This window comes from Leopardus geoffroyi, chromosome A2, assembly GCF_018350155.1.
Source record: "Leopardus geoffroyi isolate Oge1 chromosome A2, O.geoffroyi_Oge1_pat1.0, whole genome shotgun sequence".
Lineage (NCBI taxonomy): Eukaryota > Metazoa > Chordata > Mammalia > Carnivora > Felidae > Leopardus > Leopardus geoffroyi.
The window spans coordinates 163,441,477-163,464,807 of NC_059331.1; the positions used below are offsets into that span (position 1 = coordinate 163,441,477).

Sequence of the window (23,331 nt, forward strand, 5' to 3'; positions counted from 1 at the left end):
GGGAGGTGGGGTCCTTAGACAAGTCACCCTGACTGCGGTAAGAAGGCATCTGTGGGAAAGAAGGATCTGGGGGGGGGGGGGGGGGGCGCCTCCATAAGCTATACGGGACCTCCACACTAGTGGTTCTCAATCGTTGAGTAGGCGGAGTGTATCAGAATCACCAGGATAATTTTTTTCCCAAATACTCGTGGCTGCCATCCCTGGAGCTCTGATCTGTCTGGGAGAAAGGGATGCATCACATGGAACGCGCACATGTTTTGAAAAAATTTCCCAGGCCCCTTTGGTCCCTTCGTCCCCTAGGACCAACACTCTATACTCCTTAGAAGTCCTGGGACATCTAGAGTCCGCCGGCAGCACCCATAGACCAGCAACAACCCCGAGGTCCCGGGTAACGCTGGCGCGTTACTATGGATAACCCCCGCGGCGGAGGGTCGCACGAAGCACACGCTGCTAAAGTCACCCCAGAGATGGCCCGGGCAGTAGGCGGAAAGCAATGCCCCACTCGCTCGGCCCCGCCCACAGCCGGGGGCGGGCGGATAGTCGGCTCTGTCCAATCACACTTCCGGGAGGAGAAGGACCGAAAAGGCTTTCTTCAATCACAGCTTGCGACGAGATTGATGCGTCTTTCCGCCAATCGTCGCCGAGGCGCGAGGGGGTTGTCGGGATGCGGGCCGGAGTCAACATGGAGCCCTCAATGGGATGAGGGTGAAGCTGCCGTTGCCGGCTGCTCCTGTGTTCACGTCCCATCATGTTGGTGCACTTATTTCGGGTCGGAATTCGGGGTGGCCCTGTCCCAGGCAGGCTGATACTACCCCTCCGCTTCCAGACATTCGCGGCCGTCAGGTAAAAAGTGACAAACCTACTGGGAGCGCGGGCCGTTGACCGGCTGGCGGGGCGTGGGGCCTGCCGGGACATGGAGTCCCTGGCTCGCGCGAGGCCTGCTGGAAGTTGTAGGCCGGCCCGGGGGGGGTAGAATGTCACTCCCCAGGGATTGGCTTCAGTTATTTATAGCGACTACCTAGGTGCCAGCAGGAGACTCGGCCCGTCTGTATCCGCCTGTGGGCTGAGCGGAGGGAACGCTCTAGGTCGGTGACCACACCGGGTCCGTGCTTCCCACCAGAGGGCGCCAGGTGTCGAGCCTGGGTGCTGTTCCTGCCCCCTCCCTGTCCTCTTTCTTGGAATTGGTCTGGCAATTTGGACAAAAACTGTTAGTGTCCAGAGACATTTAGTGTTGGTGTTGCTCCCAAGATTCAATATGAGCTGAACAGAAATTGTTCCTAGATCTGGATGTTTTCAGCAGAGATTAAAAAAAAAAAAAAATCTAGAAACACGTACATGTGTGTTTTTGTGTGTTTACACACGTTGGTCCTGAGAGAGAGAGGCAGGTAGGAAACCAACGTGGACCCTGAAACTGCGACTCCAGTGTAACTGCTTTTGAGAAGGGACGGATTCCTTTCTGATCCTGGAGTGAATAACCTGTGGGCCAGGAGGGCAGCAGATTGGCAGGGTTGAGCTGATAGGGACTTGTGTCATTTTGAAAGCCCATCTGATTGAAAGAGGAGAAGAGCTGGGCCAAGCTGGAGCTAGAAGTACCGTTGCTGGGAAGTAATTTGCCAGTTCTTGGCAGTGACCAAGCCTTGCTCAGAGTCTTAGTTTGGAGGAGATGAGAGAAGCTGGAAAGTAACCATGGTAAATTATTAAAATGCTTGAAACACTCCTTAGGAAGAGAGTAAGGGTGTTGATATCATTTAAACCGGAGAGAAACCCGGAGAGAAACCTCAGATAATATGCAAGTATTTGTGTGCCCACGAGTGCAATGTCTTTCAAATGTGCAAGTCAACACAGTAGATCAGAAAATGAACGTAGTGCGTAGGATCATGTAAAAGTGAATGTAATAGAGAGTGCCTAGTGAGCATGTGACTCTTGATCTCAGGGTCTGAGTTCAAGCCCCACGTTGAGTGTGGAGCCTACTTTTTAAAACAAGTGAATAGAATAGAATACCCGCTTTAACATTAGGGAGAGTATTGTTTTGTGAAGCATTTCAATTTTGTGTGACCTGTGTTTATTGTACTGGGTGGCAATTTACAACATACTTCTTACTGTAAGCCTCAGTAAGTCTACAACTTGCAAACAATGCAGTAACAGGACAGGTCAGATTTTTCCCTTCTGCGTTTCTTTTTTTTTTTTTTTTAATGTTTTTATTTATTTTTGAGACAGAGACAGAGCATGAATGGGGGAGGGTCAGAGAGAGAGAGAGACACAGAATCTGAAGCAGGCTCCAGGCTCTGAGCTGTCAACACAGAGCCCGATGCGGGGCTCGAACTCACAGACCGTGAGATCACGACCTGAGCCGAAGTCGGACGCTTAACCGACTGAGCCACCCAGGCTCCCCTCCCTTCTGCATTTCTAACGAGGGCATGCACTCAACAAACATAACCATAACCGTTTGCTGAATATCTATTATGTACAAGAACTCTGCTAAGTGCTGGGGATGAATGTGGATAAGATAGAGCTTCCTGCCCTCGAGGAATATAAAGTCTCATGGGGAAATTGGACAATTACACTGGGCAGAAGGAAGATGAGCTTCTCTAAAATTTAGGGTAGACATAAAGTACACAGTGGAAAATGAGACATAAAAGCCAGGCATGTGGAATGGGGTGGAAGGAGGCATAACAGAGAGGACCCGGGCCTCCTTGAAACAAGGGAAAAATTAGGTGGAGTCTGCAGTTGGGAGCATGTGAGAATACAAAAGACCATCCGAATAAAGAAAAACCTCATTCTATTTATTCCTTTTTTTTTTTTTAATGTTTATTTATTTTGAGAGAGCGAGTGAATGCGTGCAAGCAGGGGAGGGGCAGAGAGAGGAGAGAAAATCCCGGTGCAGAGCTCAATGTCATGAACTGTGAGATTACGCATGACCTGAACTGTAATTACGAGTGGAATGGTTAACCCACTGAGCCACCCAAGTGACCCTTTTTGTGTTGTTGTTGTTGTTTTTGTAATGTTTATTTATTTATTTTGAGAGAGAGATCGCACGAGGGGCAGAGAGAGAATCCCAAGCAGGTTCCACGCTGTCAGCGCGGAGCCTGATGCAGGGCTTGATCTCACGAACCATGAGATCATGACCTGAGCCGAAATCAAAGGCCAGACGCTTAACTGACTGAGCCACCTAGGCGTCCCCGTATTCGTTTTTAAAAGCCTCTCCCCGGGGCGCCTGGGTGGCGCAGTCGGTTAAGCATCCGACTTCAGCCAGGTCACGATCTCGCGGTCCGTGAGTTCGAGCCCCACGTCGGGCTCTGGGCTGATGGCTCAGAGCCTGGAGCCTGTTTCTGATTCTGTGTCTCCCTCTCTCTGCCCCTCCCCTGTTCATGCTCTGTCTCTCTCTGTCCCAAAAATAAATAAACGTTGAAAAAAATAAATAAATAAATAAATAAATAAAAATAAAAGCCTCTCCCCATCGATAACCTCATTTGAATCTTTGAACATCCCACCATTTACTCTTGGCCAAATAATTTCTGCTTGTAACAGGGTCCCCGTAGCCAGGCTTGCCCTTCTCCAGCCTTCTCCCCTCTGCTGTGATCTTTAAGATGCAGATTTGATTATGTCATACCTCAGCCTAAAAGCCACGAATGGTCCTCATTGCCCTCTAAAGTCCAGCTGTCTATAAAAACTTCGATGCCTGTCCTGCCCATGTCTCCTCTCCCTTGTATTTCAGGTTCCAGCTCTTCCTTCTTTCGTACCTGCACATGTCCCAAACACGCTCCCTGCTGCCTACAGCTCTCCCCCACTTTATCCCCACCACCTTCACTTAGCCAGCTCCTTCCCATTCTCCCTCGGGTCTGGTCAGGAAGGCCTCTCCTGATGCCCTCACACAGGGAATTCGTGGTCTGTGCTCTGAGCACCTGCCGTTCCCCTTTTCACACTCAGCAAGCTTTGTCATTAGCTGTTAGTCCTTCCCACCATGAGGGTAGTTACATGGTCTGTTCTGTTTACCTCTTGTTCCCCGTGCCTCACAGCAGAGTGTGGGCACGCAGTAGGCTCTCTACCCGACATCACCGCGTGTCGATGCAGAAACCGCAGACCAGAGAAGGTGATTTGGGCCGGTCTGAGACGACAAGATACATTATTTGGATTGTTAATTTCTTTTTTCTCCTTCAGTTGATAGAGAGGGAGTGTGTCACCGTTTTTCTCCATACGCTGCCACATAAGCACTCGGGGCCTGGGAGGAGTCTGGGTGTTGGGGTGCAATGAACAGTGACCAGGGGTCAGAAGACACGGGGCCGGTCCAGGCCCTGCCACACCCAGCCTTGGGCACAGCACACGTGGCAGACTAGAGCAATCCTGGATTCTGGAGTCACACAGCAGGGTTCCCCTCTTGTCCAGGTTCTGCTGCTGGGGGACAAATTATTCCAGCTCTCTCAGTCCCCGTGACATTCTCTTCCATCACGTGAGAATAAGGGCGTCTCCCTCCCAGAGAAGGGAGGATCAAACACAGCCGGACCATTGACTGGCAACATGGGGGCCACGTGGGCCAGGCATCGCCACTGCAAGCCAGCCCAGTGCCGGGTGTGGCCAGGGGGCACTCTCCTCTTGCCTCTCTGAACCAGACTCACTTAGGACCTCTGCTTCCTCAGCTGTAAAAGGAGTGCCTGCAGACTAGCTGCCGTCCAAAGTGATGTCCCATGATCAGAAAGAACGTGGGTTGAAGATGGCCCCTGACCAGAGGGGTCCCTGGAGGCTGAGGGGGCCCAGCTGTCTGATGGCACGGCGAGAGCACCTTTCTGACTTGATTACCGACTATTGTCTTGCTCCTCAGCGACTTGGCCTCAATGTGTTTCTCTTAGAAACCGAGGTGCTAAAGAACAGCCCTGGGAGGGGTTGCGTAGGACCCTATGGAGGAAGAAATGCTGTCCAGAGGCCTCAGCCCAGAGCCGGCCTGATTGATTGCTCCCTTGAAGTTCACTCGGGGCCGTGAGCCATCGATGCCATTGTCTCCCTACAGGTGCTCTGATGGCCGCCACAGCTCCTACCTCCTCAGGGCTGTGGCCCAGCTGCGCTCCCAGCTCCGGGCTCACCTCCTTCGAGCGCCTCCAGCTCCCAGCCAAAGACCCTCTGCCTGGCGCTGGGTTGGGGGCGTCCTTCTGGGCCCCGTGCTATTGAGTAAGTGCCCCCGCCTCTGCCTTGTGGCGCTGTGTGAGGCAGAAGAGGCCCCTCCTGCCTGCTCCAGATCTTGTGTCGGGGATTCCCACTTTAACTGGAAGCTCTTCTGGCAGTTTCTGCGCCCCCACCTGCTGGTCCTGGCGGCAGCCATCGTGGTGAGATGCCCCTCCCCTTTCGCCCACACCAGGGACAGGGAAGGACCCAGCCAGGGGTTTGCAGAAGCACCAGCTGGAGCTGCACAGGGGCAGCTTGTCCGCCTCACCAAGTCTCAGGATAGACCTCAGGAAGCAGCAAGGGCTGGCTGCCTTAGGGACTGGAAGCCAAGGGATGCCAGGCGATCCCGCACAGAGCAGCTGGGTGTGCAGGGTACAGGAATCCCCAGGCTCTGGCAGCCTGGGCTGGAACTCGAAGAAGCACACAGTTAGCCAAACATGAACAGCTGCAGGAGAGGGAGGGCCAAGGTCAGGGCCAGGGATGGGGAAGAATATGGCTCCCTCTAAATGTCTGCCCGCCCCCTCTCCCCAAGCTGGCACTGGGTGCGGCCCTGGTGAATGTGCAGATCCCCCTGCTCCTGGGCCAGCTGGTGGAGATTGTGGCCAAGTACACAAGGGACCATGTGGGCAGCTTCCTGACTGAGTCCCGGAATCTCAGCACCTACCTGCTCATCCTCTATGGCATTCAGGTACAACAGGAGGGAGGGCCTGGGGGCACCCAAAGGAGCCTCCTGGGCGCCCCTGAGTGCCCCGGCCTCTCTCCCAGGGCCTGCTGACCTTCGGGTACCTGGTATTGCTGTCCCGCATCGGCGAGCGCATGGCCGTGGACATGCGGAGGGCCCTCTTCAGCAACCTGCTTCGGTACTGCCAGTGCAGGGTGCGGGCAGGGGGAACTGCTGGCCCCAGAGGTCTGGACAAATGTAGGGGCGGGGTCTTGTCCTAAACTAATGTCTCCTCTTTTCCCCAACCTACTGTACCCTTGACCTACCACCAGACAAGATATTGCTTTCTTCGATGCTAAAAAGACAGGGCAGCTGGTGAGCCGACTGACAGCTGATGTGCAAGAGTTTAAATCATCTTTCAAACTCGTCATCTCCCAGGTCAGTTCCCCAGGCCCCCCTGTGTGTATACACACACACACACACACCCCAGTGTAGACACATCAGGCCAGCCCCACCCGCCTTGCTGTTGGGCTCTGAGCCTAGGCTCGCACCAAGTGAGAAGCCTGCTGTCTGGTGAGGGTGTGGATGAGGGAGTGGGGAAGTTCACGGAAGGGAGGTACTGTGGTATCGTCCAAGGTCAGGACAGGCTGTTTCGCTCCTGTTCTGAAATTCTACCTCCCCGGAAAACCTTCCCAAGGACTCAGACAAGAGCCTTTCTTGGACCGGCTTGCCAAGAGCAAAATCACCCTGGCCTGCCTTACCCCCAGAATGCCTGGCATGCTGACAAGTGTTAACGAGAACGAGTAAAGGCTTTTTACTGCATTACTGATATCCTGTTCTCATCCACCCACATGGTCACTGTGGCTGCTGGGTCATGCCTCACACTGGCCCATAGCAGTCCCTGGGTAACGTTCCTGCTCAATTCTTTTTTTTTTCAATTCCTAAAGCAAAAGGCAAAGCAAATTGGGATTTGTCTGGGGGAAGGAGGCTGTGGTCCATAGACATTCTCACCCAGGCCTTTCGTGCCTGCTAGGAGAGAAAGGGTCATGCTTTATGACTGGGTGGACTGCCGGTTGGCCTTCCAGGGTCAGACTCATGGCCTTGGCCTTGGGAAGCGGCCTTGGCCGCTGTAGCCAGTGGACCCTTGGTGAAGTCCCTGTGTCGTGGTGCTGATGCCAAACAGCCTTCCTGCGTCCCTTCTCTCCCCCAGGGACTGCGAAGCTGCACCCAGGTGGCTGGCTGCCTGGTGTCCCTGTCTATGCTGTCCCCCCGCCTCACGCTGCTGCTGATGGTGGCCACACCCATTCTTATGGGAGTTGGCACCCTAATGGGCTCAGCTCTCCGAAAGTTGTCTCGCCAGTGTCAGGAGCAGGTACCAGCATTCCTGCCATCCTTGCTTTCCCCGTTTCTGTCTGCCCCACCATTCCTCCCCGTCCCCAAGCCAGCCGCCTACTTCCTGGACTCCTTGCAGATTGCAAGGGCGACAGGCGTAGCAGATGAGGCCCTGGGCAACGTTCGGACCGTGAGGGCCTTTGCCATGGAGCATCGGGAAGAGGAGTGAGTCCCAGACGGAGAGGAGCATGAAGCAGGGAGGACTCCCTGAATGCACCCCAGCAGCCCTGCACCCCAGCCCGGCTGCTTCCTGACAGCCGGGCTTGGCCTCTCTCCCCAGACGCTACGGAGCAGAGCTGGAGGGGTCCCGCTGTAAGGCAGAGGAGCTGGGCAGGGGCATCGCCTTGTTCCAGGGGCTCTCCAACATTGCCTTCAACTGTGAGTGAGCAAGTCCCCACCCGGGGTGTGGGCGCGCCCCATCATGGCTGGGGATGAGCTTGGAGCAGTGAAGGGCAGGTCCCAGCCAGGCAGGGGAGGGGCGGCTCTCCGCCTGCTTGATGTCCTTCAGACATCTGTAGGAGTGCCAGGTGCGTGAGCTCCACCACCACACATGCACGTGTGCGCACACACACACACAATCATTTCCGCATGAAACAGGTAGACGCTATTCCAGGCAGACGCCTTCCTGACCGTCTGTCCCTTTCCACACGCAGGCATGGTCTTAGGCACTCTGTTTATTGGGGGCTCCCTCGTGGCTGGACAGGAGCTGACAGGGGGAGACCTCATGTCCTTCCTGGTGGCCTCCCAGACGGTGCAGAGGTGAGTGTGAGGCTGTCCCCGTCCTGCAGGAGCCCTGCTGAGTGGAGGGACAGGGGGTGGTGGCCCGCCCCGGGGGCTGGCTGGGGAGAGTGCCCCCGTGCCATCCATGAGCACCCTGTAACCTGATTCACCGTCCGTACGCTCAGGAATGCAGCTGACATCTTCGGCCGCCTAAACGGCTCCGAAATTTTCAAGACAGCTTCTTAAAAAATTGGTCATTGTAGCAAAACACATGTAATGTCATTGACCATCTTAACCGTTTGTAAGCATAGAGTTTGTGCATCCGTTACCACCATCCGTCTCCCGCCCTTCGTGCTGCAGCACTGAAACCGCCTGTTAAATGCTGAGCCCCCACAACCCCTTCCCTCAGCCCCTGACAACCTCCACGTCTGTGATTTGCCCACTTTGGGTGCCTCACGTAAGTGAGATTGCACAATGTTTGTCCTTTCGTGACGGGCCTATCTCACTCAGCATAATATCTTCCAGGTTCGTCCATAGCGTAGCCTGTGTCGATTTCCTTCCTTTTTAAGGCCGAGTGAGATTCCATGTACGGATAGACCGTCTTTGACATGCTCTTTACGAGCTCACCTGCCATCCTCTCTGACCTTCCCAGGGCTGAGCGGCTCAGCCTCTCCCCTGCCCTTCCCAGCCTGGAGCTCACTGTGTTTGTTGTTCTGCGATCTACCTGCCCCACTGGGCCTGTCTGCCCGGACCTCTCGGCTCCCTTTGCTCAAAACCCCCAAGGCCTCCCCTTTCCTTTCTCTTCTGAGCTAAACGCTAGCAGTTCCTACTGCAGTTTCTCATCATCTCCCCCCCCACACCACATATGTGAGAGCACGTAAGGCATAAGTAGATGTCGTGATGAATAACAGAGGAGCAAATATGCTGTAATAAATCGTTGAAGAGCAGAGACCTGAATTACTGTCAAGCACGTCAAGAGAACAGACTCTCACCCCAAGCACCCCTCTGTGCCCCTTCCCCATTGCTTCCGACACTCATGGCCGGGCTCTGCATTGTGTCTTACTGCCTGTTTCTTACAGCGCCCCTCGTTATCAGCCTTGTTATTGTCCCAGGTAGACTGGAGCCAGTCTGAAGATGGGTTGGTAGAAAGGACTCCCATCCTTGGCCCCATTTGTGTCTGGTGCTCCCGTATCTGGGCCCATTCACACCTTCTCTGAAGTTCAGACCCTGGGTGGCCTCATCCCTCCTCCAGCCTGGGAACTGTTCCCTGGTGGCCTGGGGACCGAGAGGACTGTTGTAGAGGTGGGACTTGGCACAGACCCCAGGCTAGGCCCTGGCCTCGTGCTCTGGTCCTGAGGAGCCTGACAAACCCGCCTGGTTCCACGCACACGGTCACCATATGGCCCTCCACAGGCAGTGATGGGAAGGTCTCCCTTTCCCTACACCTCCCGAGTCTGGCCCTCCTTCATCAGGCTCCCCTTCGTCTGGGCCCCCACTTCCCTTTGTGGCCTGAGTTCTGACCCTTTCCTTTCCTCCCCACAGCACGGGCTAGCCAGTTAGCAGAGCTTTCTTACAAACAGAAAAGCCTAGGAAGTTCATCTATGCTGTCTCTCTCTCTGGCTGCTACACGGAGCTGCTCCCACAGCCACGGGCCCCATGGGCCTTAGGACTATTCCTTTGTGGGGGGCCCTCCCCACGTGGAGATCCTTCACCACCCACCTTGGAGGAATTCGATCTATTTAGGAGGCTGATGTATTTCCTCCTGGGGTCCAGCAGGGCAAGGGAGGGGAGGGAGGCAGCCTCAACCTTTAGACCCCATCCTAGGTGTTCTTTTTGTGGCACTGGGTCTCTGGAGGAGACGGAGAGGTACCCAGACAGACCATACTCGGGGCCAGGCCGCCTGGCCTACATCCAGGTCTGGGCCTCACCGGGAATGGGCCGCCCCCCCGCCAGGGCTCTCAGGGCTGCCTCCTGAGCTGTCTCTGAGAGCAAGGTCATCGCGCACCAACGAGTCATGTGCATCTGCTTTTTGGTTGCTGCCAGGCACCTCTGCCAGGCCCTAATGGCCTCCAGATCTCTTGTGGAGGATGTTCTCCCTTGTCGTCCACAGATAACTCACTGTCCTGGCTCTTCTCTTCCTTGCTCGATGCCTTTCCACTCACTCCGGCAAATGCCAGTAACTCTCTGAGCCTGCCAGAACCATTTCCTTGCAGGCCCCTCCCCTCCTCACCCCTGGCGCTGGAGGAAGTGACTTTCCCATTCAAGGCGCTCAGTCTTTTCCACTTCAAGGACCCACATGCACACTCACAGACACGCGCACTGTCACGGACTGGCCAGCCCGGTCAGGGGCCGGTGACTGAGAAGCATGACTCTCCACCTTCCAGCAGCCGACAGCCTTGCACGGCAGAGGAGGTGACCCCCCTGGACAGAGACACACTCGCACCATGCCTTACACAGGGCAAGCCCGCGCTAGCGTCTCTATGGAACTTTGTTTTGGGGCCCATCCCCCACCCCTCACATGCTCCAGGGTCTTCGAGTTCCTTCTTTCTCTGAAAGGATTAACATCCATTTTTCCACCTTAATTAGCCCTTGCTCCCCCAGGAGTCCACCGCACTAGAGCTGACCTTGCCCCATGGGCCTCGTGGCCCCGACGTGTTCACGGTGCTGGCGCTCTCCCTCGTGTTGTTGGTGCAGGCAGGCAGCGCAGAGCCCAGCTCCCCCGAGCCCCGTGCCTGCTTCCTGCGCCCATCTCCCCGGAGCCCCCCGGGCCTGAGGTGGCAGACAGTTGTCAGCTTCATCTGGCCAAGGAGAGAACAAGGAGATAACGCGGTTCCAAGGAGAAGCGACCTGCCAGTGAACTATCTGGTGTTGCTGGATCCCAGGGCTCCTGCTGTCCCAGATTTCAGGAACATCCTCTGTGTTCGCCTTCAGGCTGCCCGTTTCCTAGCCTCGCGCACCACGTCCTCTCCGCCCCCATGCAGCTGAGACCCATACCCTTCCCTCTGGCGCCAGCCTTCTCTGGGGCTCCCGTCCCCACTCTTTGAATCTTTCTCTCCTCCTCACAGGTCCATGGCCAACCTCTCTGTCCTGTTCGGCCAGGTGAGTGGCAGTCAGGGGGCGGGCCCCGTGGTGTGGACATCGGATCTGGGCTGGAGTCCTGTCAGCAACCAGCATCACCTGTGTGCTGCAGGAACCAGGTGTCAGGTGGAGGGGGTGTCAGGAGATGGGGCTGCACTGCCAGCCTTGCCCTCAGACCCCACCCCTCCCTCACCTCGGACTTTAATTAACCCCCTCCCCAGGTGGTGCGGGGGCTCAGTGCGGGTGCCCGGGTGTTTGAATACATGACTCTGAGCCCGTGCATTCCGCTGGCTGGGGGCTGCTGCATCCCCAGAGAGCACCTGCGCGGGGCCGTCACGTTCCACAACGTCTGCTTCAGGTCAGCGGCATCAGCGGGTGGGCACGGGGGCGTGAGGCCCTGTGGGTCCGTGTCTCCCTCTGAACGAGCCCCGCCTCGGGGTACAGTGAGATTCGAGCAGGGGCCGGGGCAGAAAGGGGCCAGGACCTGGTCTAACTAAGGACCTCCGTTGGCTCCTTCCAGTTACCCCTGCCGCCCCGGCTTCCAGGTGCTCGAAGACTTCAGCCTCACGCTGCCGCCTGGCAAGATCGTGGCCCTCGTGGGCCAGTCCGGCGGAGGTGAGAGGAACCCCCCGCCCTCCCACCCTAGGACCTTCCTTCCTATGGTAACCACTCAGAGTGGGGTGGGAGGAGGGGCCCCTTCACCTGTCACCGGGGGTCCCTCTTTCCTGGCAGAGCCTCCAGAAACCATGCCACCTCCCTGACCGCCCCGTGCCCCCAACCCCACTTCCCCAGGAAAGACCACGGTGGCTTCCCTGCTCGAGCGCTTCTACGACCCCACGGCCGGCGTAGTGACCCTGGATGGGCGGGACCTGCGAACCCTCGATCCCTCCTGGCTCCGAGGCCAGGTCATCGGCTTCATCAGCCAGGTGGGAAGCGCGTCTCCGACTTGCAGATGCCGTCTGTCTTTTCTCGCGGTCCTTACTGCACCTGGGCCTTTCCCCTTCTTCCTCCCTCCCGCCCACTTCACCCCCGCTCTCTTTGTGGGGCGGGAGTAGGGGGCTGAGGCCGTCCTGACTGGCTCCCCAGCGGTCATGGGATCTGGGCTTGCCCTCCCCAGCCCGCCGCAGCTCTGCCCTTGCCCCCCTGGGGCAGGAGCTCTGCTCCTCCCTTACTGCCATCCAACCAGGTACAGTGGGACCCTATTTTAGGACCCCTGGGTCCTCTGAAAAACGTGTGGTGTTCAGAAGGTCTAGAGACCCCTGCCCCTGACTAAGCAAGCCCCGTGGCCCCACCCTGAAGCCCTCAGCCCCACTTCTTTCCTTCTGTGTGAGGCGGTGCCCCCCAGCGAGGGTCCACCCTCCTCCCGTGATTGGATAAAGAGGGCACCCTCACCAACCCACCACTGCAGAGAAAACTAGAATGAACACCCCCTTCTTCCCCATCTCTCCCAAGAGGAGAGGCTTTGCCAGGCCAGCTGGCCCAGCCACCTCCCCATCCCACTCCTGAGGGACCCTGTGCCCTGCAGGGAGCTCGGCCTCTCCCCACTTTGACGGATCTCTCTTTTCTTATTGGACTTGTAACTTTGAATTGCCCCTACCTGCCTTGCAAGAGGCCAGTTCCAGTGTGGCCAAAATCGCCTTTTTGCCCCCCTCCGGGGTTTGGGGCAAAGTCAGAATGTCCCATGTGGACCCACCCCGCCACCTGCAGGAGCCAGTCCTGTTCGGAACGACGATCATGGAGAACATCCGTTTTGGGAAGCTGGGTGCCTCGGATGAAGAGGTTTACGCAGCTGCCCAGGAGGCCAATGCCCACGAGTTCATCACCAGCTTCCCCGAGGGCTACAACACCATAGTCGGTGAGTCCCGGGGACAGTGTTCTGCTTGGATCTGCCAGGCCTGCGTGAACATGCCACAGGGACACAGGCCCGGCATCAGGGAAGGCTAGGTCCGTGGCCGAGGGGGGCAGACACAGGTCTGTGGTTCAACCACACGCAGGCTGCAGAGACGGGGATGCCTCAGAAAGTGTAGGCACAGGACCCGGCCAGGGACACTTGCAAGGGGTCTGTGGTGTCAGGGACCTTCAGAGCTTCCCAGTGGCCTCCGCGTCCTAAGACGGGACCAGAAGCACTGGACCGCTAATCTTCTCGTAATTCCTTGTGCTTCAGGCTCCTGTTCCATTCCTGCCCTTTTGTTCCTTAATTTAAAAGCGTTTCCGTCTAGTTACCCACAGGGATTGATGTGACTGAACAGGTCTCCCTTCTGACCTACCCAGAGAAGGGCTTTCGTGGTTCTGGGACGTTGCAGTGTTGGCAGCCTCACACTAGAATATTCACATCGCGGCTCGCGGCTTTGTGCATTCACAAAGGGGTCTTTTTTTTCAACCTCTGGGGCCGTGTTTATCACCCCCAGTCCTTGGCTCTGTTGCAGAATGTTCTGGCACGTCTCAAGGTGTAGGCATATCTGGGGTTCTTGGCACATCTTGAAACTTAGGCCTCAGTCTGGCTGAGCTTCAGGGGTGGTACCACCCCTGTCTATAGCCATCATCCACGCTCTATCACTGATCCAGCCCATTCTGGTCACCACCCAGAGTCCACACTCCCCCGACTGGAGGTGCTGTGCCCACACCTCTCGAGAGGCACCTTCCTTGTACCTCTGACCCCAGCACACTAGCAGGCTCATCTGGGGCTTCAGTCTGCCCTTGCTGACTTCTGACTACCATCCCCATGGTGCTGTTTTTCACTCCCAGGCTGCCCCCTCTGCTGTTTTCCTGTGAGCACGGTAGACCCCAAGTGGGGTCTTCCCAGAATGCCCCATGGCAGGCCGTCACTACACTCCAGGGCCCACGTCTGGGTCGTGGACGTCCCCAGGGTGGCGGAGACCCAGCAGGCCAGGAGAAGGCAGCTGGAGCCACAGGCCCAGGCGTGGCTCTGAGACTCCACCCCGGTGTGGGAGGGGCACTGGGTGTCTCCAGGGTGCACTGAATCCCGAGTGTGTGCCCCTCCTGCTGTCTGGTGTGAGTGCACGTGTGTGTTTGCACAGGGTTATGGGATCAGGATGCTGACCCATCCGAGGCAGGCGAATGTGCATGGTGCAAGGTGGTGAGCCTGAGGGACCAGATGGAAAGTTCCAGACGGCCCAGGTGCCCCTTTGTAGGGCCACCCCCAAGTGCAGAGCTGAAGATCGCTTCAAGGCCCTGCCCTGTCCCCTTCCTCCCCAGGTGAGCGGGGTGCAACCCTGTCTGGTGGCCAGAAGCAGCGCCTAGCCATTGCCCGTGCCCTCATCAAGCAGCCCACGGTGCTGATCCTGGACGAGGCAACCAGCGCACTAGACTCAGAGTCCGAGCGGGTCGTGCAGGAGGCCCTGGACCGCGCCAGCACTGGCCGCACGGTGTTGGTCATCGCACACCGGCTCAGCACCGTGCGTGGGGCCCACCACATCGTCGTCATGGCCCACGGCCAAGTCTGTGAGGTCAGCTGGGGGCCAGGCAGTGGGTTGGGACAGTTTCAGCCGTGGACGCAGTGGAAAGAGTGGCTCAGCTGTGAGGGTCTGGCCTGGCCCTGGGAGCCTGGGGCGTATTCTGGAAGCAACACCCTGTGTGGATTCGGGAATTCCTGCCCTGGCCTCTCAGGGCCCATTTCTTCCACTGTCCCGTGGGGTAGTAGAACTACCTCATGACTCCCAGAACCGAAGGGAAGGGACTCAGAGAAGTGTGGAGCGCTAGGGAGAAGGGGCCTGGGGGCTGAGGTACAGCAGAGGCAGCACCAGGGACCCTGGAGAGGGGCTGGCCGGGAGCTGTTCTCCACAGGCTGGTCTGCAGCAAGGCCGGGAGGCTGCATGAGGCCCGGCCCCCAGCTCCCAGCTGCTCACTCAAGTGAAAGCTGGAGTCTCTGGGTTCCATAAGGGAGGTGCTCTTCCAAAACCCAGCTAAGCAGGGAGATGGCACTAGCGAGTTCAGACGTGCCGGTGCTCTGGGGTCATAGTGTCTCCAGGAGGGACGATGGCTGAGAGGACAGTGAGCTCGATGGCTGATAAGAAGCCAGCCCTCCTAGGGCTGTGAACTGTGTTGGGGTGACCATCTGCCCCTCCTTCCTCTCTCCAGGTGGGAACCCATGAAGAGCTCCTAAAGAAGGGTGGGCTCTATGCGGAGCTCATCCGGAGACAGGCCCTGGATGTCCCAGCTCCCGAGATGCCCAGAGGCCCCAGGAACCGCCACCCCAAGTCCTGAGAGCAGCTGTTTAAGGTCTGGTTGCCGCCGAGCATCGGCACCCAGGACTGGGGCTCGGCTCAGGGGAGCTCCCAGGGACCAAACACCCAGGAAGACCAGTGCGCTGGGGTGTGGGCTGCTGCTCCCCTGCTCACAGTGCAACCTGGGACTCTGGCTGAGCTGGAGGCGGGGAGGTCGGGACCACTCCCTCCGCCCCCCGCCCCCCGTTTCCCCCTCCTGCCTACCTCCCTCCTGCCAGAGCCATGAGTCATTAGGCTGCACAGAGGAGGCAGAGTCCCCAGGCCCCTGCTCTGTTCCCTCCCTCTGCCCAGATCCTCCCAACCCCTCTCAGGAACCCTGCCAAGTATCCCCCTACCTGATAGCCTAAAGGCTTCCGGCCCCACCTCTGTACAAATCAGGGGTTCACACTGGGGTTCCCCATACCCGTGCCAGGACCTCACCGTCCTAGCCTGACTCCCCTCTCTCCTCCGTCCCCACTGCCTCTCTGAGCCCTGGGGGAAGGAACCCGCCCCTTGGGCCAGCCCCTCGAACCCACAGTCCCCATCCTGAGAACAGCTTCCCCTCCTCCCTGCTCTGTGAATAATGGTCCTTTTTCTAGGTTTCATCCCCCCCTCCCACTCCCGTCCAGTGGAACAAGTGCCCCACATGCCTCCAGCCCGTGGGAAGGGGGAGAAGGGGCAGGGCATGCCATGGTCTGTTCCTCAAGGAGCTTCCGGCTCACCAAGCCATCGCAGCCCTGCCCTGGCCCCGTGCACCTCGTCTCCGTCACCCTGTGAGATTGTAGACAGCCCCCTTACACGAGGACACCCAGCCCTGAAGGAGACTAAGGAGGAGCCGACACACCCCAGGCTCCAGCCACAAGGGTTGTATGGTGCTGGCGGTCACCAAACCTCTAGGGAGAAGTTGATACTTTGCCCCCAGGCTGACAAAACACAAAATCAGTTGGACAGGCAGTGCCCTGTGTCAGGGGTGGCAGCCGTGCGTAGGACCAGCAGAGCCCGCTGTAGCCAGAGGCCAGCCTGGAAGAAGCAGCAGCGGCTCAGGTGTGAGTGCAGGAGGCCCCACAGCCTCTTCTGGGTGTGGCTTAGGAGCAGATGCTCCTCTGGGACAAAGCACCTGAAATGTCCCCGGGCCACAGCCACCCTGGTTTGATACCTGCTTCCTTACGGATCAGAGGTCACTGCCCGGGCGGCCACAGCCCAGGGGGCAGCGCGTGGGCTGGCTCTGGGTTGCTTTGCCGCTAAACGCCCACCCAGGAGGCACAGCCCAGAGCCAGCTTCCGCTCCCAGCCAGGTCCACGGCGGCCTGCCAGACCCCTCCCAGGGAGAGAGAGCAGACAAGCTCCTGCTCCCCCAGCTCCAGCCCCAGCCCCCCCAGAGACCCCTCCTGACACCAGACTCCGGTCTCTCCGGACCTCTTCAGGGCGGCCTCTCCAAATCCCAGCCCCCCCCCCCACCCCCCAACCCAGGGAAGTAGTGAGGTCTGTGGCGGGCCTTGAGCCGGAAGGTTGTGCGGTCAGCCTCACGCTCGCCACGTGGCCTCAGCCTCAACCTTGGCTCCGGCGACTATTCAACGTGGGTCGTAAGCCTGGCGGTACCTCATCCTGAGAGTTTAAGAGTTGAAATGGGATGATCTGTGGTAAAGTACTTAAAACTCCCAGTGCCACAGCCTCGGGAGCTGGTCACGTGTACAATAAACTGTTGTTCACTCCCTGCTTCCAAGATCCGTGTATCATGTGCCGCACACCTGCCATGGGCGTGAGGATGTCCCCGCCCCCCCCCCCCCCCCCCGTGAAAGTCTTGTCAGAAGGACAGACAGGTGGACAGGTGACGACAGCACAGCGTGATCATGGTCCGTTGGCACACTGTGTTTCTTCCGCTCGCGGCCAGGAGCCCGCCAGTGTGAGCCCAGCGGCCTCAAGTGAAATAAGCTTCAGTAAACAAATTAGTGGAGGTAAACCTGTGTTCTCCCAGGCCTACCGTACAGCGTCTCCCCATTCCTGGTACACAGGCAGGTGAAATTTTGCTTCACCAAATGCGGGGCTGGACACCAGGCCCTGGCCATCCTCCTTGGGGGGGTGTCTGGGCTGACCCCACCCCTACCCCCCCCCCCCCCCCCCCAGCCCTCAGCCACCAGGCTCTCCTGCTGTCCTTTGTCCCCATGCCTTGGATCAGCATGACACATTTGGCCCACTGCAGGCCAGTAGGTACCAGCCTTTCGGACTGCCGCTCTACTTCCTGGAGGTGTCTGTCTGCTCCAGCTGCTGGGAGTCCTGCCCTGGCCGCCCCATCGTCTCCTCTGGATCATCGGCAGCGTCTTCAGTCAAATGTACCAGCTCTGCCCTCTCAAGGCTGGCATTGCCATGCCATGCTGGGCACTGTGGCCCGGGGCCCCCAGCTGGGTCGGGGCACTGTATCTCTTCCTTTAGAAAAGCCCCCCTGCAGGGGCACCCAGCTGGCTCCGTGGGTAGAACATGTGACTTTTGATCTCAGCGTCATGAGTTCAAGCCCCATGTTAGGCACGGAGTCTACTTAAAAAAAAAAGAAGAAGGAGAAGAGGGGCACCTGGGTGGCTCAATCAGTTAAGCGTCCAACTTCGGCTCAGGTCATGATCTCATGGTTTGTGAGTTCGAGCCCTTCATCGGGCTCTGTGCTGATCGCTCAGAGCCTGGAGCCTGCTCCGGTTTCTGTGACTCCCCCTCTCTGTGTGTCTCCCCTCCCCTGCTCACCCTTTCTCCCTCTCTCTCAGAAATAAATAAACATTTAAAAATTAAAAAACAAAAACCCCGCCCCGCCCACTCCTGCAAAACAGGCACACTGCCCACCATGATACAGGTGTGCAAAATGGTAGAATTCCCACAGTGGGGAGTTTTGTGATATCTACCAAATTATCCATTCAGCTGCCTCTTGACCCAGCAGTTCTATTTCTGGGAATTTACAACCATGCAATGGTATTGAGAGCACCATTGTTTACAATGGAAGACTGGAAACCCATTGTTCATCAGTGGGAGTGTGAGTAGATAAAACTTGGTCCGCCCACATAGTGGAATAGAATGCATCCATTTAAAAAATGGGGAAGCTTTCCAGGTACGAGATAATTCCAGTCTCCAGAATGTTTTTAAGTGAAAAAAAAAAAAAAAAAAAGTGAAATTCTAGGGCACCCGTGTTCCCCCGGAGAGTGCCGCAGTCACTGTGGCAGAGGCCAGCCTCTCAGGAGGCCTCAGCGTGGGGAGGTGGGAAGAGGACACTCAGACCACTCCGGGACTTGAGACCTGCAGAGACTCTGGCCACGCGGCGTAGGCTGCTGGGGGCTCGAATCTGCCGACGCCAAACTTCCCACCACTTTCCAGCCTGGTCAAGAGCCAACTCCTCTCTTTGTGAAGGAGCAAATTATCCCAAGTGAGGTTAGTGGGAAGGGAGGAGAGACAAAAGGAGAGAGGGACCGGGCCGAGGGTCAGCAACTGACCCTCCACCCAACCGCAAGGGCCGCAGCTGGGAACCTAGAGGGCCATTAAGGCACCCCCAGCCCCGACATCTCTCCAGACTCCCTTCAAGCCCTACCCGGGATTGCTGTGGTTTTCCGCTGGCGCCTCTGGCCTCCACAGCCACGCCCCTCCCCCCCAACACGCTGCACTAATGGCTCAGCCTGGGGCCCCAGGGACCTTCCCTGCCCCCCCCCCCAGACTGCTCTGCGGGCCCCCTTGCCCCCTCACTGCTGAAACCCAATCCTCTGCGGCAGCCCTGGCTCCGCAGAGCAGCCTCCAGCAGAGCGGCCCCTGCCTCCCAAGTCGGCTGCGCCCTACCTGGCCTCTCCTGCCGAGCCCCCGGCCCTGCGCTGAGCCTAGTGGAGCCCTGGCTGGTTCCTTCGAGACAGCCAAGCCGAACCTGCCTGACCAGTGCCTTCCCGCTTCTTGGTTTGGGCCCCTCTCCCCACTCTCTCCTCCCCTCCTTCCCTGCAGTGACCCCTGCCCGGCCCCCCAAATCCTCAGTCCCTCCCAGTCCTCGGACTGACCCTCTTTCCTCTCTTCAAGTCCCTGCAGCCTGATCGCTAAACCCCAGCCCTCTCAGTGTCCCCCACCCTGGACCTCAGCCATGAAGCCCCATCCTGGGCCAGAGGAGGCCCGGCGGCCAGCTTCGGACATCCGCGTGTTCGCCAGCAGCTGCACGATGCATGGGCTGGGCCACGTCTTCGGCCCTGGGGGCCTGACGCCTCGCCGAGGGCTCTGGGCCGCAGCCGTGCTCCTGTCGCTGGCCGCCTTCCTCTACCAGGTGGCTGAGAGGGTGCGCTACTACGGGGAGTTCCACCATGAGACAGCCCTGGACGAGCGCGAAAGCCACCGGCTCACCTTCCCCGCCATCACCCTGTGCAACATCAACCCACTGCGCCGCTCGCGCCTCACGCCCAACGACCTGCACTGGGCCGGGCCCGCGCTGCTGGGTGTGGAGCCCGCTGAGCATGCCGCCTTCCTGCGCGCCCTGGGCCGGCCCCCCCGCGCCCCCCGGCTTCATGCCCAGTCCCACCTTCGACATGGCTCGACTGTACGCCAGGGCCGGGCACGCCCTGGAGGAAATGCTGCTGGATTGCCGCTACAGAGGCTGGCCGTGCGGTCCCGAGAACTTCACCGTGGTGAGCTGGCTGCCGGCCCGGCCTACCAGGGACCCGGCCAGTCCCTGCCCAGGACCTGCAATTCCCCCAGCCCTGCTGGCCCAGGCTCCTCCTAAGCTAGGGGACCTTCACACCTGTGCCGGGGATCCTTTCCTTCCCAGCCGGGCGATGGGCTCCACACCCCACCAGTGCCTTTCTGTCCAGCCCAAGAGACGGCCCTCCTTGGGGACCCCTGCCTGCCATACAGCTGGACTGCAATGTACAAGGTCATGCCTTCCAGCACAGGGCACTCACTGGGGCTGGCTCTGGGCCCGAGCTCTGGTCTGTGGAGCCCCTGCCCCTGGGGCCTGGGGGGAATCTAGTGGGGCCGTTCTAGAGCAGAACGCTCTCCCGCCTGGGGGAGTGGGCTTGTCTTCCCTCTGCCTCTCCAACATTCTGCCAGTCCTGGAGGAGGGCAACTGAGACCCACTTCCTTTCTTGCCATTCTCTGAAGACACACTTGTCCCACAGGCTGTGCCCTGGGCTGGGGGGCTGGGCGGCTGAGGAAGGGGGAGGAGGGGCTGCGGTGATGGGAGCCCACAGGGTCCAACTAGCTGTGCTGGTTAGTGGGAGGGGCCGGGGGCACTGAGATGTGGGTTCCATGTTCAAAGAGACCACATAGAGGATGGGGAGGGGAGAGGTCTCATGTTTGCCTGGGGGAAAGAGCTGGCCGGGCTCCTTGTCCCCTGGTGAGGTCTGTCCCCCGTCTGCTCACCCACAGATCTTCACCCGGATGGGTCAGTGCTACACCTTTAACTCCGGCGCGGATGGGGCAGAACTGCTCACCACTCCCAAGGGCGGCATGGGCAACGGGCTGGAAATCATGCTGGATGTGCAGCAGGATGAGTATCTGCCCGTGTGGAGGGACATGGGTATGGGGGCACCCGTGTCAGGCTGGAGGGGTGGCAGAGATGGTGTACAAAAGGCTCTGGGAAGGAGAGGAGGCTCTAGGAAGGGCCCCAGAGGAGTACATCTTCTCCTGTGAAGGGGGAGGGGGGTGGGCAGGGTTGGCCAGTCACAGTCCTGGGGCGAGCCGTCTGCAGCAGGGGGGCTCCTGGGACACAGGCGTCAGGGTCCCCCTTTCCCCTGCAGAGGAGACCCCGTTCGAGGTGGGGGTCCGAGTGCAGATCCACAGCCAGGAGGAGCCGCCCACCATCGACCAGCTGGGCTTCGGGGCAGCCCCCGGCTACCAGACCTTCGTGTCCTGCCAGCAACAGCGAGTATCCTCACGGGTTTTTCCAACCCCCTCCTTCAGCCACAACATCTCAGACCATCCCAGGGGCCTCCAGCCCTCAGCATGCCGTCTCGGTGACCACTCACACTGCACCTGGCCGCCCCACTTCTCCCCGAAGCCTCCTTAACCCGACCAACTACAGCTGAGCTTCCTGCCACCACCCTGGGGTGACTGCAGCTCCGCACCTCTGGACCCCGACTTTGAGCCGGAACCTTCTGGTCCCCTAGGTCCTCCCAGCCCCAGCCCAGGCCCCCAAGCCCCTATAGTCTGATGGGGTGTCGCCTGGCCTGTGAGGCCCGCTATGTGGCTCGGAAGTGTGGCTGCCGAATGATGCATATGCCAGGTAAGGAGCTGGTGGGGGCGGAGGCGGGGTCCAGGTACGGCGAAGGGGCCTGGGAGCTGCTCCTGAAGCGGTCTCCTCCCTCACCACGCCAGGCGGGGCGCCAGTGTGCAGCCCCCAGCAATACAAGGACTGCGCGGACCCGGCGCTGGGTAAGGGGCAGACCTCCCCCGCGTCCCCACCCCCGCTCGGCTCCGGCTCCCGGACTCGCCGGCCGGGTGGCCCTGACTCAGGTGACCGTGGTGGCCCTTAGACGCCATGCTGCGGAAGGACGCGTGCACCTGCCCCAACCCCTGCGCCAGCACGCGCTACGCCAAGGAGCTCTCCATGGTGCGGATCCCAAGCCGCGCCGCCGCCCGCTACCTGGCCCGGAAACACAACCGCAGCGAGGCCTACATCGTGTGAGTCGGGCAACCCGGGACCAGACGGGGCAGGGTGGGGGGAAGGGCGGGGGCACCCTCCCGCGGGCGAGCCTTCGTGTGCACACCCGGGTGCAAGCCCAGCTTGTACATCATCGCGGGGCTCCTGGGACTCTGGCCAAGCTGTTTAACCTTTGTGATAGCATCTCTTCTGCAAACGGGGCCGTGACACCCGTCCCGGGGCTCTTAAGAGGAGTCACAGACGGGAGATCGCGCACCTCTCTCCTGCCCGCAGCTATCACCTGGGGGTGTCCAGCGAGCTTTCTTGGCCTCTTTTCCTCCAGAGAGAACGTGCTCGTGCTGGACATCTTCTTTGAGGCCCTCAACTATGAGACCGTGGAGCAGAAAAAGGCCTATGAAGTGTCGGAACTGCTTGGTGTGTGTGTGTGTGTGTGTGTGTGTGTGTGTGTGTGCGCGCGCGCGCGCGCACGCGCATCCAGGTCATCCAGAAGTCTGGGGAGGTGTGGGCTTGGTAGGTGGCTGTGAGCTGATGGGTAACCTGGTCTCCACAGGCGACATTGGGGGCCAGATGGGGCTGTTCATCGGGGCCAGCCTGCTCACCATCCTTGAGATCCTGGACTACCTCTGTGAGGTGGGCCTGAGCCCCAGCTGGGGGAGGGGGAAGGAATCAGTGCATAAGATCCAGGAGAAGGTGTGCAATGGCCACTTCCCCCACTGCTTGCCCCCAGGTGTTCCAAGACAGGGTCCTGGGATACTTCTGGAACCGGAAGCACTCCCAAAGGCACTCTAGCACCAATCTGGTAACAAACCCTTCTTCCTTCTTTGCCATCTCCAATGTCTTCCCCTGAAGCCTAGAACGCCATCCCTACCCAGCTGAGGAAAGAATGGTGGGGGAGGAGCGTGCAGTGACTTTGGCTGGTCCTGGGAGGGAGGACTCCTCCCCACCTCTGACCCTCTCCCTCCTCCCACAGCTTCAGGAAGGGCTGGGCAGCCATGGAACCCAAGTTCCCCACCTCTGCCTGGGCCCCAGGTAACAAGAAATGGCTCCCTATTTCAAGGGAGGAGGGGCAGGTCCAGTCTAGGGGGTGACACCGAGGTTCAGGAGGGGAGGGCAGTGGGAACAAGGCCTCCTGTCCCAGCGCAGTGGTCTGGGTCTCACCAGGCCCCCCACCCCTCCCTGTGCCGTCACCAAGACTCTGTCTGCCTCCCACCGCACCTGCTACCTCGTCACACGGCTCTAGACCCGGCATCTGTGTCTTTCGGGCTGCACCTTGACATCTTGGATGGGCCCAGCCTGCACATGTCTCTGCCCTCTTCACCCCAAATAAAGTTCTAGTGCGTCAGCCTCAGCTGTTTCTCTCACAGCCAGACTAGTCAGGCTAAGGTCAAAGAAGACCTCCGCCCACCAACCTCCAGTGGACGGCATCTGAAATGCAGGTGGGTCCCAGTCAACCACCACAAATCTCTCTGGGCGAAAAGAGTAGTGAGAGGGCGTCCTCCTGTT

At 59.0% G+C, this 23,331-nt stretch overlaps 2 protein-coding genes across 6 annotated transcripts; both read left to right on the plus strand.

The window, feature by feature from the left end:
• Positions 1-641: 641 nt before the first annotated feature.
• Positions 642-16,950, plus strand: ABCB8 (ATP binding cassette subfamily B member 8). Of its 5 annotated transcripts, XM_045496172.1 has the most exons (17): positions 644-843; positions 5,003-5,315; positions 5,687-5,842; positions 5,920-6,014; positions 6,148-6,253; positions 7,026-7,187; positions 7,287-7,372; positions 7,488-7,585; positions 7,861-7,966; positions 10,993-11,026; positions 11,227-11,363; positions 11,526-11,620; positions 11,798-11,931; positions 12,713-12,860; positions 14,222-14,472; positions 15,104-15,244; positions 15,828-16,950. In XM_045496172.1, exons 1-16 carry the CDS (start codon positions 749-751, stop codon positions 15,227-15,229), a joined length of 2,142 nt encoding a protein of 713 aa, XP_045352128.1. In that variant the 5' UTR covers positions 644-748; the 3' UTR covers positions 15,230-15,244; positions 15,828-16,950. The 5 variants fall into 5 exon arrangements, with proteins under 5 accessions (XP_045352126.1, XP_045352125.1, XP_045352128.1 ...); XM_045496170.1 differs by having other exon boundaries at positions 642-843; positions 7,026-7,372; XM_045496171.1 differs by having other exon boundaries at positions 15,104-16,950.
• A 1,055-nt stretch (positions 16,951-18,005) lies between these two features.
• On the plus strand, positions 18,006-23,170 carry ASIC3 (acid sensing ion channel subunit 3). The gene is given in 14 exon segments (XM_045496174.1): positions 18,006-18,632; positions 19,260-19,713; positions 19,715-19,855; positions 20,595-20,745; positions 20,966-21,093; positions 21,250-21,360; positions 21,363-21,450; positions 21,543-21,599; positions 21,701-21,848; positions 22,151-22,242; positions 22,379-22,458; positions 22,556-22,627; positions 22,799-22,857; positions 22,990-23,170. Coding segments are annotated over 13 exon segments (1,599 nt in total). The 5' UTR covers positions 18,006-18,632; positions 19,260-19,320; the 3' UTR covers positions 23,069-23,170.
• The last annotated feature ends 161 nt before the right edge of the window (positions 23,171-23,331 follow it).

Excerpts from the sequence above, each read along its gene's own strand:
- ABCB8 (XM_045496170.1), top strand. The coding sequence starts at position 749 with ATGTTGGTGCACTTATTTCGGGTCGGAATTCGGGGTGGCCCTGTCCCA. Across the intron at positions 6,254-7,025 it reads TCAAACTCGTCATCTCCCAG|GGACTGCGAAGCTGCACCCA; the intron begins GTCAGTTCCCCA and ends TCTCTCCCCCAG. Across the intron at positions 11,027-11,226 it reads TCTCTGTCCTGTTCGGCCAG|GTGGTGCGGGGGCTCAGTGC; the intron begins GTGAGTGGCAGT and ends CCCCCTCCCCAG.